The sequence below is a fragment of the Nesoenas mayeri genome, assembly GCF_963082525.1.
Source record: "Nesoenas mayeri genome assembly, chromosome: 7".
Classification (NCBI taxonomy): Eukaryota; Metazoa; Chordata; class Aves; order Columbiformes; family Columbidae; genus Nesoenas; species Nesoenas mayeri.
The window spans coordinates 28,526,590-28,542,548 of NC_137551.1; the positions used below are offsets into that span (position 1 = coordinate 28,526,590).

A 15,959-nucleotide genomic window follows, 5' to 3' on the forward strand; every position below is an offset into this window, starting at 1 on the left:
CTTGCGAATGAATTTGTTAGAGTGTCATTCTGCAATCTGAGTGCTGCAATAAAAAGGGAAGTAAAATTGGTAAAAGGAGGGCGGAAGTGAAAAACTTTTTGGTTTCCAGCAAGTCTGTTCTGTCATCCACCTCATCTCTTCTTACAGTGCAGAACTAGCACACAGAATCATTCATCAAGACTTTTTATTTATAGAGATTATTACTTAAATGGTATCATGTGGCAAACAGTTACACAGCAGATTCAGAGTTTGTTCTAGCTCAACTGATTTAATTATGTGGCTGGATTTGGATGCAAGAGCTCCCAGTGAGTAGGACCTTATTGCACTTTTAGTCACATGCTGTGGGACTACCAGGGCACAGTGCATTTGTACAGAACATTGGTGTACTTAATCACTTTGAACAGCACTTTTCTCCTTGAGCAATGGCACTGAATTTCATTTGAAGTTACATAAAGACTTAGATCTGACTTGCTATAATGGGCAACAGTCTTCAAATTAAGTAGTTAACTAAGTTATTGTTGATATAAACATAAAAAAGGAGAGTATTTTCAATGACTTAGCTGAATTGTTTGGTACTGTCCAAGTAAATATTCAAGATTTCTTTGTTGCTATAGAGAGTAACCCTGATAAGACAAGTGTACTTTGTCTCCGAGTGATACTGCATGAATAGACAGAGCTGGAAAAATAACATAGTTCTGTCTTTACTACCAGAGGCCAGAGCCTATTGCTCCATTTGTAATTTTCTTTGTTGTTGTCCAGAAATATTTGTATTATACCGCCCCTGTGAAATGCTGCCCATAAATGATTAAAGAACATTTTATATATTGGGTGATACATGTGTTCTGAAATCCTGTGAATTTTTCTTTTTATGATTCTAGTCAAGGGCTGGGACTCAGAATCCTTTCCAGAGAAAGCAAATGTAAGTTATACGGTCATTCTTGGACAGCTTTATCTTAAAAAAAGACCTGCACACACTACACATGTTTGTGTTCTCTCAGTAGGAAGAGATACACATGTTGTATACACAGCCACAACACACACAATGTTCACCTGTGCTGTTCATAAAATCGTAACAGAGAAAGTCTCATGCAAGTAAGTGGTCAGAGAGCAGAGCACTCTGTCAGCTCCCACAGACTTTGTAGACAGTCCTCACCACCTTGAATATATTGTCTACAGATACAAATGCTGTTTACAGTTTTAGTGAAAGATTAATACAGGACACTTAAACACACAACTCAAAACACATTCTTCAGTCCCCCATCTCCAGCTTCATATACCAAACATACACACATACACTTCCTATCTAAGATGCATACTGCTAAAAAAAAAAATTCCACAGTGATAGGCATATATACCATAGCTATAAACACGTCTCCTGGTCTGTTATGACTTCAGGCATGGATTCCCACAGGGAGAATTCTCTTTCTGTGGATCAATCCAACTACAAAGCCAAGCAGAACTGTACCACATCATTGGAGAGGTGCAGGAACTAGAAAAGGCACTCAGGCCCAATGGCCAGTGACTCTTGCTCTTCCCTTGCTCTACGAGATGGTCTCCAGGACAGATCCTTTGTGACTGCAAACCCATTGAATGCCGAGTCCAATGTGCTACTTATGAAGTGGAACTGGAAGGTGGTGGAGAGAAGAGCTATTCTCACACCCTGCTCCGTCCAACATGCAGAAGGGTGAATAGTGTCACTCCAGGAGTAGTCTTCTCATCCTCTACAAGGTCCAACAGCAGACAGCCCATACACTGAAATAACAGCCTCTGAGTGAAAGGTCCTGATGACTTACACGATAAGAGAAAGGAGAACATGATGTGGCACCATGAAAAAACTTCTATTTTCTCTTCATGCCCAGTGCAATTTCTCATTGAGATGGACTGAGCAGATTTTTCCTTGTTGCAGAATCACTTCAGGAATCTACACCCACAAACACGTTCACTACAATGCAACCAGATGAACTTACTTCTAACATCTGACAAACATGCATACAGACACACACACACACTTAACAGGTCTCTTTCTAGCATCTCCTCAAATAATCTTGCTTATATGTATAATAATGAAATATGCTGCTGTCACCACAGAAGGACTCATAATTTCTCTACTTCCTTTTAATTTATTTACGGAGTTTTTTCTTCTTTCATCTTCATCCCCATTTACCCTTAGAGCATTTATCATTTGCAACAACCCTACTGGGAGTATCATGCTGGATAGCCTTCTGTTCCCTTCCAGCTAGAACATCAAATTGAAAGGAAGGTTTGTGCCAAGTTCAGTGTCAGCCAATATTATTTCTATCTAGATAATCAGCAGATATGATGCTACAAGTCTGATTCCATCAATTTCAATCCAGGTTAGTGTGTGGTGTCAGCTTAATAAAACAAAACAAAGGCTTTTCTTTCCCCCTGGGATGCAGGACACCTTTACATAATGCAGTGAAACTGCTTCTCCAGCTGACAGTAATATGAGGCAACAGTATTTCCATGGGCTGCCAGCATTGAAGAAAGATTAACAGTAAAAATTTCAAAATGACTGAAATGCCATTGCCCATCCTCCTACAGTTCATGGGCATTTATGTACAACACTCGGGCTCTCTGGACAATTCAAGGTGGTTTCCAAGTAAAGGGCAGCTGAAGGCAAACTATATAGAAGAGCTATTACTCAGATAGTGATGGGAAAATACAGGGAGCATCTTCATTCTCAAAGGAATTTGGATTAGTTCTTGGCCTTTATTCCAAATGGTTAGAAAATCCCCTGAAGGAGACCCTCAAAATAGTAGCTGAGGACTGAATTTCTACTTAGCTGAGTACTGTCTCCAGAGGTGAAACAGGCAGCAGAGCAAGAGAAGCACATTAAAAGTCCTGTACTTAGGATCAGTTGTCACAAAAGACAATGTAAATTGGTTTTCTTACTGGTGAGCTTAGGAAGACTCTGTCAGGAAAAAGCTCAGGGGTAAAAGGGACATCAATACGAGGTAGGAGAGCTTCCATGCTCAAGGGATAGCCAAAGAGAGTGTATCTAAAATCAATTCAGATCCCAGAATTGTCCAAGCTGAGGAAGGTGACAAAGACAGCTGAAAACTGCTGTCTCTCCTTACTTCTAAAACAAGAGATTATGCTATCAGAAATGCAACAAAAACTGGAGAATGGCGATATTCTGAGTGTTGGCAACTATCAGAGCCATAGGCTGGACTAATATGGGTCAGCAGGACTTTTGCAGATAAACTGAAAAAGTTCCTCTTAGGGACCGAGTGAACTATTCCACCACGTCTTCTGATGCTTATCTTCCTATGCATGGAAGAGCCACGAGCTCTTCTTCACCTGAGAACCTACAGGAGAATACAGCAGTGAATCTGTTCATAACATTAGGCTGAGCCTGAATTCAACACCCATGTAAAACCTAGCCTTTGAAGCTCAGCTGATTGCACTGAGTCCCTTAAATGAAATAATGGTAAAACTATGCATTTAGTCATTTTTTGGCTCTGCTGTTCACATGCATATAACAAAACTGATGTGCAAGAGGGAAACAGCACTGGCATCACGTGACCTCCTGAGATAGGAATGAGATGTTTGGAGACATGACATACCTCATAGAGGTCAATCATCACATTCCCCTCCAGCCCTTGACTACTCTTGACATTTTCCAAGGCCAGGGTGAAGTACACCCCTTGGGTGTCTGAGATATACAGATTGTACGTGTCGTTCTGGTTCCACTCTTGTACAGCTGCAAACACCTGATTCTCATCTGTGCTGATAACATGCATGTCCTGGGGAAAGAAAAGAGGAAGGTTACTAAAGGGAGCTCTGCTCTGTCTTTTCCAAGGGCACCAAAGTAATTGCGGAGGAGCAAGGGATCTATTTAAGCTGGAGTTTAATCAGAAACTGTAGACAGCACTGCTGTAAGTGGGTAATACCATCCAGGAATATTTTACACCAGCTCTCCTCTGCCAATTTTCAAAGTAGTAATTAACTGATTAGGTGTTAATTGAAGATTTACATTGGCAGTACAGTGTTATACAGCATCACTTCCCCCCTCTCCCTCAACACATTCATTTTAATGAGTACTTTGTTTGGGCAGGATGTGTGTTGTGTGTTTTTTGGTTTTTTGTGGTCCATAGCCCACTGTGCTAACCACCCCCCCCACAAGAAACGTAACAGAAAGAATACTCTAATCCTCACTAGATGTAAACAGTTGAATTGTAGTTAGATCACTAGTGTTATGAGTGAGGTTTTGGTTTACTCTGTTTTTTCTGCATGTTACAAAAGCCAGGAAGCAATGAAAAGATTGCATAATTAAAGAAAAACCAGAAACTATTAAACCCACTTCTGTCTTTCAATGCCTGGAGAAAGTATTATCCAGTGGAAAAACCCACTGAGATTGTTATAATGAAATTCCTAGGCTCTATCTGCCCAGCACAGGCACCCTGAATTCTTTGATGCCATAAAAATCTGTGGAGGTAGGAAAATAAATGCAGATTTCTTAGCACCAGGTGATTCTCAGAAGATTCAGTTGTTTTGTCTGTTTTGGGCAGATATCCCAAAGTTATTCTGCTTCCATGAATCTCAGCCAGGGTTTTCTATATGCAAAACTGGGAACTTTATCGAAAAATATACTCTTTGGAAGCTGATGCTACTTCTTGCTTCTGTTAATAACAGTCTCTGACAATTTACTTTCTTGTGGTTTTGTAGGGGGAATTAATACTTCCAGATGGAGCTTTATAACATAAAGATGAAAAAAAAATATAACGAGGAAATCTCATCGATAAATTTGAAAGTGGATTCACCTTGAAATTAAGATTCAGAACAGTTGTTTGTTCATCCAGATTCAGACCTGAGTATGGAGCAGATGAATATTCACTTGATTTACCTCCTTCTTTGCGCTGGAGAAAAATATATCCCAGAAGACAGGCTGGTTTTATGGAGGAAGAGATTGGCTTAAATCCTGAGGCAATAGGAAAGGCAATATAAATCCCACTGCCTTCTACCAGTTGTGGTTGTGAATAGATATCCTCTCCTAGCTTCAGCTGTGCTAGTAGAAGTTACTGTCACGGCTGTTTGTCAGAGCCTCCTTATTTCGGATTGTCACCTCAGTCAATCTGCTGGTACATCTACATGAGAAGGTGCTCTCAATGTGCTTCAGTTAGCACTGGCTAGCCCAGCTCTAGTCTGAAGTTTAAACTTTTGCAGATGTGTATATACATGGGTGGACTTCTCTATTTAAACATAGAGATAAGCAAAAGTTCTTTTGCCTGGTGAACTGACAGTTTCATTAACTTACCATTTTAATCAATAGTTTTGCAATAACTAGTGGAGAGAAGTAAAAAGGTATTTTGATCAACACCAGGGAAAAAGGAAATGGAATTTAATGAATGCTTAAGGAGCAAATAATTCATCCGTTAGATGCTTTCTGAGTTTTGATCAGATTATGCTGTAAGATGCAAGTTTAAAGAAGATTCCAGTAGGACTGAAGGAATTTAAGCCTAGAGAATCAGAGATTGTGACAGAATTGGCATAAAGCAAAAAAAAAAGATAGTGTTCCAACTGTTTGCCTTTGGGGATCAATGAACTTTTCCACTTAATATGGCCTTGTCTAATAGATGCAGTAACAATACAAAGCTTGATGGAAAGTGATCAGTACATGGTCATCAAACAGGTCTTTGGCCAATATCAGGAATCATTTGGTTTCCACATTGGCAAAACTAAAAATAATCAGCCTATCGTATTAATTCATATATATATATATATATATATATATTTTAGGGTGTGGGTTGCTTTTTTCTTGGGTGCGTGGGGAATAATACTAAAAGAAAGCCTTTGTCTTGATGTGGAGGAAGAGCTTCACTGCATCTTCCACTACTACAACAGAAGTTCACTTCACCTCACTAGAGAAAAGGAAGAGGACAGGAAGGTGAAGGCAGGCGCCTTTCTCAAAGTCATCGTCATCTTCAGGGGCTCCTCATACATTTGCATACTGAGAGCCTGAGCTTTCCTCTCTCACTTCCTGCGAATAGTAGAATGATGTTAATAAACAGTTCTTCTATCTATCCCTCTTGCCTTTCCAAAGACAAAAGTAAGAGCACAATGCTGGACATGGGTTTGATCAGGTGTCTGTTCAAACGACTAAAGGACAAGGCTTTCTGAATTACAAAACATGCTTCAACTGCCCTTTTTGCACTCAGTCAGGGAACTTTTCTTCCTGGCAAGTTAAATAGCAGGGATGTGTAATGTCTGTTTTATCTTGTCAATTACTGAGACTGTCAGCTCTTTTTAAGGTCTGTATTTAAGCATTTTTTTGTTGTGGTTATTGCTTCTTCCATCAGGATGTGCATCCTGAGGTTGAAAGAAGATGATGAATTTAAAACAGAGGTACCATACATGCCCATCCCATCAGTATTCAGCCCAGCACCAGATAAGGACAGGTCTTTTTAAAATAGAAATTGCTTGGCTTCCTTCAGTATTCACAGATGTCTGCCCAGAGCATTGGTCTAAAATGAAGTAATTATGCGCTGTGTGTACATTTAAGGTGATTTTCATGAGTGATGTTACAGAGTCTGTGACAGATCCCACATTGTGCTGCTGTGGTATAGAATAGGCACTACCAACACACAGATCACTGCAGAAATTATTATGCCTCAATAAAGACCCTTTACAGGGTTGACACCGCCTGTATGAACATATGCAGACATCATCTTGTATGGGAGAGTGTTTCAAGTTCATTTAGGGTTTTAATCAAACTGGTTGTCAGGCTATCAATGTCAAAACCAAGAATATTTTAGTTTGGAATTGCTATAGGCCATTCCTCCTGAGCAGAAGTATCACCTGCAAAGCTGCTTGATATCACACCCTCCAGTTTAGCAAGAGTGACATGCAGAGACAAAATCTTGATATTTCCATTTTCAATTCCAGAAGTCGCTTAGTACTGTTTACTGTATTTGGCTCCACTTTCTTAGCTGAAGGAGATAAAAGAGAATTTAGGCATAAAAGGAACTGTTTGTTTCAGTTCCTTGAATAGTATAACGCTTTGTGCATTTTTAATAAAAGCAGCTATCCTGCTTTGATAGCGGCCTCCTAGACAGCCACAGTTCCACTGTAGCTCCTTCCAAGCCAAATGTAGCTCTTCGGGTCTTTGAAGATATTCTGAGATTGTGACAAAGCATCATATCTCCTTAAATATCTGTCTTTTTCTTTCGGTCAGATAACATGAATGTATTGCTCCAATTCCTATTCTCCGAGAACACATTGCAATTTAATTGTAGTGCTTTTTCCCTGGCTCTCCAGAGAACTCTTTGAGAGGGTGGACAGTTGAAAAATAAGTGTGTGATAAAGGAGACAACTGGTTTAAAGCAAGCAGTTTCTCCACAGATAGTCTGAATCAGCTGCAAATGACAATTTTGGTTTCAGTGTTACAACAACTGCGCTAAAAATACAACTCCTCTGCTAAGAGCTACTTCAAATAACACCTGTTTAAATTTGATCCAAATTGCAGAGTACTTTTTTCCTGCTTGGATCAAACCAACCTGTCTTTAAATGTGACTGAAGATTTTGGGGCAGACCACAGGTCTCCTGTGTCAGAGCCAAGAAGATATCATGGCTTCTGGTAGGGTCCTCAAATTCCTGTAAACTTGGGTCTTCAGGTGGTGTAGACAGGAGCAAAAGGGACAACAGCAGAGTAGGTAAGATATGGCATCAGAGACCTGGATTTGAACTGCAGTCTGGTTGTATGATGAAGGTCACCGAGTCAATCCACTATACCCAGGTCAGGTGGGTTGAGGCATCAAAGACAGCCAGCTGTGATATTAGCAAAATTATCCCTTTGAATAATTCTGCCTACAAATCTGGTGCACTTTCAACTTCTAGGAACAGGCTGACCTTGGACTTTTTTTTTTTTCCTTTTGACAATTCTTCCTTAATTTCTGGGAATGCATTTGTCTCCAGATAGAGACACATAGAATCCACAAGATCATTTGCTGCCTTTGAGATTAAGTTTTGTTTAACCCAGACTATATCAAGAATGAGAAGGCCTCAAAAAAATTTGTCTTTGTTAAGAAGCTGTTAGGAGCTCGGCTGCAAAATGCACCTAAAAATTTTATATAGGTCTTATAAAAATTCAGCTCCAGAAGGCAGGAATAGCCTTTCAAGCTCCAATGCTAATTCACCATTGTTCTTAATTAGGGAAGATATGGAGCAGACACAAAGACATCTCTTTGCTTGGCTCCCATTAAAAGCTGCTAATGAGGCAAATCACAGAAAGCAACTCACACAGGATAGGGACAGGAAAAGGGAATTTTAAGACCAAAAAGAAAGAAAAAATAAAGAAAAAAACCCAGTCCCCTCCAAAACTTAATTAACTAACCAACTAACCATAAAGAAATGGTAATTGACATGGGCTGTGGTATCTGCCTACATTTAATGCTGGTGTCCTTGACTAATCAAAGTGCTGACTTTTCTTTCAGTCCTTTCTTGCTTGCAAATGTTCTATTTAAAGAAGAATGATGTTTTCACTCATTGCATGTCATCTTGCAGTTACTTGTGTTAGATTCAAGAATTTCTGTCCAAACAAAATATCTGTAGGTTCACATGGGCACTCCAGCAACAGCAACATACCTTGGGCAAGGCATACTTTGGCAGCTTCATCTGTGCGAATGCACTCCTCCTGTAAGAAACGTAATAATGTGGTCTTCCTCCTGATGTTAACTATAAGAGAAGCAGCAAAATTATCATCAGGATTTTTTAAAAATATTTTTTATTGTCAGAGAAAATATCAAGCAAAAGCTGTCAAGAAAAATACCAGTGTTGGTGGCAATGGCTTAAAACTGCAGCACTACTACCAGTTGGTGAATAAACATTGATTCAACTGATAGTGGCTGAAGAAGAGAGCAAGAAGAATCCCGTTTTCTGCAAAGAGAGACAAAGGCCAGAACTCCAGGTGAAAGTGATGTCTCAGCTTCACTTGGGCCATTATGCCACCTGCTGACACCACAGCTCTTCTCTGACTTGCCACAAAGCAGCCTGTTCTTTGCTATCTGCAGAGCTGCCATGGAGGCTATTGGTTAGATAAGTAGACTGACAGACTTAATGCTTAATTTCTATTTCTGCCTCCAGCTTTGCTTCCTGTGTGGCCTTGTACGAGCCATCACATGTGTCTGTAACCAGATCAGCTAAGCATTCACTGCTCCTGAAACCAGGAGAAGCCAAGTTGATTTGATATTTCTGTGATTCTGGCCATTTATTTCTGTGTCTAAATACTGATGACAATACCTTGAAAAGGCTGGATTAGAGCAATGTGAGGTTTCATTTCCTACCACCTATTAAAGGGCTAAAAAATAGAAATAAAAAAACCTGTCAATTTTATCTGTTTTCCAGTACTGCTGAAGCATAATCAATGTTTGCAAAGTACTTGGAAATGCTTGGATGAAAGATACAGAAGAAAAAATATTCCCAAGGATCCTCCATGTAGAACTTTGCTTTAATTGCCTGATATATGGGCTTATCAAGATACTTTTCTTTAGTACTGTTTTAAAATGCACTGCAATAGTTTAAAATGCAAGACACACAGAGGCTAAGTTCATAGCAGATTAAGTAAAATAAGAACTGTTTCTTTTTATAAAGCTCTTCAACTATTTCTAAAAAAAAGGGCAAAAGTCAGGAGAAAGAAGGCCAGAAGCATTGTTTATGAGAGACTGTGAGTTTGTAAAGAAAATGCAGTGTAGTGGGAGAAATAAACCCACATTCCTTTATCCTCATGCTTTTGAGTCTACAAGTTCTCATTCCAAATACTTTAGTTGCAGAAAAGCTCGATGGGGATCAAGGAAGGTAGGAAAGTCTATGTGAGGGTGCTCAGGGCATCCATCTATTCTTCCAAACCTTCACTGTCTGATGTAGGGCTATTCATCCTCTGAAGAACAGTGCCTGGGATATGGCAGGGTCCAGCATCAGCCACAGCATTATTTAGCTTTTCCTTGCAAGCTAGATACATCCATATATATATATATATATATATATATATGTAACCACTTGAAGAATCTCATTTTAAATTACCAGCCAACAGTGAATTCACAGACTACTAGGTTGTTTCCAGGGATTACAATATTATTATTTGATGTTTGCAAGTGTCATTTACTTATGACTGGCAATTACTTTCTCTTTGGCCTGATATTTATTTCTGTTTAAGAATCCTAAGGAGTTTAAGGATTAAAACAGGAGCTTTCTAGATTCAAATATTCCATGATACCTTCTCAAACTGCATTACAAACATGAATACATAAAGTTGTACGAAGTCCCATTGGGCATTAAGGGGAGCATCGTAAGAGACTGCCTCTCCTCCTGTGTTTCTCCTTTCAGAGGCAGCTAACACAGAGGTGTAACAAAGCCAAAATTTGACACCACTGGGAACACTATACAACAGCTTACAGACAGAAAGTGAAATGCATCAAAATACAAGGGCTATTCAGAGAGGCAGACAATCTCCCCAGCACTGACTTCAGATGGGGCAAAGGGGTTGGTTTCTCTACAGTGTGTAATAACTTCAGGTCAGAACAGATTAGATTAACAATCTCGAAAAGCACAAAAAGAAGTAACGAAGTAAATGAATCAATTCATATATGAAGAGAAATTCTCCAGCTCTTATGTCACTTGAACCACGAAAACACAGTTATTCTGAAATTAAAGAGCATGCCTGAACAGTGACAGGTGCTCCTTTTTTCCTTACCATATAAACATTTCATTTATGCCTCAGACAGACTAGGCACAAAAACTATGCTGGAATGTATATCCTAGATTTATTTGTGGATTATTTAGATTGGTGTTTATGGCTGAGTTCATTAACTGAAGGTAATTAACAATCAACTCACCCAATTTAAAATATCAGTCCTCTCTCTTCCCTCCACCTCTAAGCACGGCAGAATATTAACTGTCTGGAAGACCAGTTTAGTCTTAATGATTTCCAGTTCACCTCCATGGTGCCTGCAATTTAGTTGTTATTTTTTGTCCTTTTCAGCTTTTATTAGATGGACACTGGTGGCAGGCTAATGAGACTCACAGTAGTTCAGATCTATTCACCAGCTCTCACCTGGAACACAGCTTGGCTGAGTACATCTCATCTTCAGCCTTTTCACTATAATCATGACTGAGGCATAACAATAAAGCTTGATTACTCCTCCTTTGGTTCTTCTCCTGACTCCCTCCCTCCTTTTCTATTTCCCTCTCATGCCAAAAAAAGCTTTGGTCTGCTCCCTTGTGATAGTAAGTGACTGACACATCACTTCAAGCTGGGAGGTTGAGGTGCTGATGGGACTGCAGGGAGTGGCACAGAGCACTCCAGTAAATATGGTAGATGTTCCAGGCAGGAACTCTATGACTCTACAGTGATAAGATACTAGAGGTAAAAGGAACAGTACTAGCACTGTAATGAACTGCTACAATCCACTCAGTGCCTTTATTATACGGATCTAGTTTTGTGTGAGTAGTTCAGGCCAGCACATGCACACAAGTGCAAAGGAAGGGAGGAAGAAATAATACAAAATAATAGGATAAATAAGAGAAGAGGGTGTTCTGCACCTGAACAAAGACATAATCATCCTGGACGATGAGGGAGTTGTGGTCAATATAGCCTGGAAAGGGTTTGCTGCGAGTGGCTTCACTGCAGTTCTGCATCTTGCAGGTGATGTATTGGGCATCTGAAAGGAAAAGAACAGAACCAAGACACTTGAGATCCTGAGCACAGACCCTTCCTACTGCTACAAACCCATTTGCTGAGGCAGCATTTTTGCTTCCCAGCTTCAAGTATCAAGAAGTGACACCATTAATTCAACTCAACACTTCTTTCTCTTACACCCCTCCTAAATCCATCCTTGATTACTTTCTTCCCTTAAGTTCCTTCCTTCTTCATCTGCCCCAGCCTCCCATTATTTCTCTCATTGTACCCAACATCAGAGCTACACATTGCTACTTTATACCAAGAGAGACCCCAGTATAGCTGATCTGATTGTTCCATACCACTCTTGTTCCATGCTGTAAGTAGACCAGAGGCAGGATTTGAAGTTGGCACAACATACTGCTGATGGCTCAGGTATGACAGAAACCCAGTTAAGAGTATTTCATTCAGCACTGTCACCTGCCCTGATGAATTTACTTGGATGTTACAGAGGCTTAAGCTTAAAGCAAGTAACTGAGTAAGGGAAAAATAGAGCCATGAAGGAGCCTTTGAGACAACAAACAGCCCAAGTCCTGTGACTCTCAGAGTAACTATAGCCCTGAAGAGTTGTGTTTATGCTGCAGGACAGATACTCTCTGTGCTGAGCCTCTACAGTTGTCCCCATGGTGTGGGATTTGCTGGAGAGCACGTCAGCTTCTTCATGGTAACATGCTGAGTTTATTTAGAACAGGGGTTTCAAACTCATTTTCACCAGAGGGGCCACGTCAGCCTCACAGTTGCCTTCAAAGGGCTGAATGTAATTTTAGGACTGTAAAAATGTAAGAGTAGTTACGTTTAGACAGTCCTAAAGTTATATTTGGCCCTCTGAAGGCAACTGCGAGGCTGACGTGGCCCCCGGTGAAAATGAGTTTGACACCTCTGATTTAGAACACAGCCAAGGTCCAGACCATACACAAGTATGAGGACGCCTTCAGAAGATACCTGCCCCATAGTGTCACCACTGACAAACCCTTCCATGGTGCACCTACAGCTTTCCTACAACACTTTTACTCTGTGGTGTAATTCAGACCACCTCCTGTCCAGGGGTTTTACCTACGTCTCTGTTGGCAATGCAGGTGGAAGCACTCTGGCAGACCTGTGCAATCATTCCACACTCTCTTGAAACTAGAGGCCTTATAAGTTTACATCACCAGTATGTTTCAAAGTAAATAACCTAAATGCAGCCCTGAAGCTATGTCATCCATTGTCGCTTACGGGATGTCCTCATCTCCTATTCTAAAGCACTGTAGAGCACTCATCTCATAATCCATGACCTGAAGAAAAACAATTTGTGTTATTTCATGGTGGTAATTGATCCTAGAATACAGAACCAGATTCTTAATATTCAATTTGGGCTGTTTCAGATCAATTAAGAAGTTGTTCTTTGTTTAATGACAAAGCTGATTCACAGGAAGACAGATTTCGGCGTTTTAGCATTAGCACTTCTGTGACAGAAACACTACATGGCATTTAATCTTAGAACTACTTTAATCTTTTTCCTTGTCAGAGAAGTGAAGCCTCTATTTGATATAATTATAACTTTCTGACCAGAGAAGCAGCATTTTACACTGAAATAGAAATGGATGGATTTTTCCCATCTCATATTTAATCTTGGTTTTAATTAAAATCTATTATTTGACATTTCTTTCTTTGCTTCTAATGGCTGTTGACTTCTTCTTGAAACAGACATGCAGGGTGACAAACATTCAGGAAAGTTTGATGAGGGCTGATTTTACCACAGCCTTCGCAGAGTTCTTGGAATATATAAAGTGCTAAGCATTATTAGTCACTACAGTTTATAACATTTTATGCTTTTGCAGCTCACTGCGAAACATCAATTAATACAGCCTGGACAACATGATTGAAATGCATTTCCCTTCAGAGGGAATTTTTCCACATTGGCCACGAGAGGGCAGGGAACGACACAACTCCCAGCCTGCTCATTCAACTGAGCTCAGGAAAGTTCTCTTTCAGAGCTGTTTAGCCCTCTGTCCCTCTGCTCCAAGGAAGAAGGAGGACAACGGGTCCAGAGCCTCTTCCACCACCCCACAGTACTGTGTGGTGCAGCACATCCCCTCCTAGTCATAACACATAGAATGTGTATGCATTTTTTCACCTGCAACACAACTAACTCTCACTTCTGTTAACTCAATCCATTGTATCATGAAGGACAGCTTCCCATACCCACCCCCACATTCACCTCCTCTCATTCTGGGGTTCTGAGTGAAATGTCTGATAATCCTGTGCTTAAACAAAGCAGCATCAGTGGAAATGGGTGGCTCCAAGACTCCCTGGGCTGTTGGCAAGGCTGGGCGGCTTTTCACTCATGGGATCAAATAACCCAGCACAGAACTTCAAAGCATCAGACATCTGTTTTCCACCTTGTTTCCTTTTTTCTCCCCCCACCCACATTGTTTCCTTTTAATTCCACAGGCACACCATCTTCCTTGGAGACACAAGAAAGAGACCACATTGCCATCTTACTGCCCATGGAAATGGGTTATCTATCCTGGGAGCACAGGGAGGTTACAGGATGGGTGCTGCTGGGACCAGCAAGCAAAGAATATTAAAGAATCTCTCCACCACAAGAGATTTGAAAGAGCAGGCTGAGTTGACATCCATTAGAGGTGACTGAAGTTTTTTCAATCCTGTTTTAATGGAGGAATGGGGACTGTGTCTATTTCTGCTGTGATCACAGGAGTCTGTACAGGCGTGATTGTACCATTGATGAAGATTTACTAAGGCAATTCCTGTGAACTTTCACAGTGCAATTCTCCACGGCTTCAATTCTAAAATGCCAGTAATAACTACTAAAGGGCAGAGCATTGAAATTGCTTAAGCTAATCTTCTGAACAGCCAAACTGTGAGATGTGCACTCCAAGAAAAGCTCCCTCTGCTATGGGAGACAGAAAGAAGGAAAACAGCCTTCTTGCAGTGCCTGGATCCCTCTTTTTTCCTAAGGCAAGTTTTGCTGCATTCACATTAACTCAAGGATTTTGTTTCAGCATTTGATTCTCATGGACATTTTATGTGATTCTGCTGTCAGAGCTTTGTAATTTAGCATTAATTAATGTCAATTAATGTATTCAGTTGCTAAGCTCTGGAATTAATTTCATTAGTTTTTCCGCACAGATGTTTTCCCTGCCATAGGTAATTAGGACATTATGCTTTTCAGTTCCAGAACCCTCACCTCCAACAACAGCTGCTGTTTTTAATATACAACAATAAAGTCACACTATGCCTGCAGAGAAGAACGTAGCAACTCTGAGCACTTACACCCCCAGACACTTTGATTTTGACAGGTTTAGACACCTAGAGTAGGACTGTTCTTGGGGAATGGCAGCTATTTCTGAAGAGGAAGCAAGAAAAGTCACAGGAATGGACGAGAAATCTTGTAACGGAAACCTCTGACAAAATTAATCTGTTTCAGTAGTGAAAGAGAATTGCAAATGCTAACACATAACAAAGGCTGAGAGCCAGGAGGACCCTAAGCCATGAAATATTTTAGTCTATTCTGTTTAGCTTGCACTCCATGCTAGTATGTTCTAAAGGGAAATGCATTCAGCCTGTCCCAGAGACATTTCTTGGCTCAGCTGGTGGAGATGGAAGGTCGTTGGTGGTTATTGGAGGTTGGTGAGCCTCTGCAAAAGTACAGGGGAGAATTTCAAATCCTTTCCTACAGCAGAGCAAGACTTTCTTCAGAACACTGTTGCCAAGTGTTATTTTGTATGACATATCAAACTACAATATCCACTGCCTTCCAGTCTAAGCTTGCATGTACATCTTTCAAAAACCTTATTTGATCACAAAGAGAGTCAGAGAAAATATTCACTGTACTTCACTGTAGAATGTAGAATTCCTCACGATTTTAATTTTTGTCTTTAATTCATTGAGAAGTGCATCCTTTCTACAAATAAATCCACTAAGGACAAAACAGGAGTTTATGCAAAGAGCATCCACACAATCTATGACTCATGCGCCTTCCCAGATTTACTATGAAGTATCCCAGTTCATTACTGAGCAGCTTATACATTAGGGATAGTTTCTGCTTTTTAAAGATGACCAGCATCCTGTAACTAACGATCAGGAAGGACATGGTAGTAACATATCTCACAGAAAGACCCAGGACTGTAAACCCCCTCCAACAGTGACTAATAACAGAAGTGTATAAAAGAGAATTTGCCCAGGTGCCTTGGCAGTTCAGGTACACCTTCAGCATCCACAGTTTCCCATTGCAATGGGTACAACATTTTCATTAAAATTTCTA

At 40.3% G+C, this 15,959-nt stretch overlaps 1 protein-coding gene across 1 annotated transcript in view; it reads right to left on the reverse strand.

Moving 5' to 3' along the window:
* SORCS1 (sortilin related VPS10 domain containing receptor 1) overlaps positions 1-15,959 on the reverse strand; it is a gene marked incomplete at its 3' end in the record, with an annotated part of 285,174 nt that overhangs the window by 63,085 nt on the left and 206,130 nt on the right. Inside the window, exons 7-9 of the mRNA XM_080347835.1 lie at positions 11,557-11,675; positions 8,605-8,694; positions 3,588-3,767 (exon numbers count right to left, since the gene is read on the reverse strand). Of these exons, the coding sequence (XP_080203961.1) occupies positions 3,588-3,767; positions 8,605-8,694; positions 11,557-11,675 (389 nt within the window). The remainder of the gene's footprint in view (positions 1-3,587; positions 3,768-8,604; positions 8,695-11,556; positions 11,676-15,959) is intronic.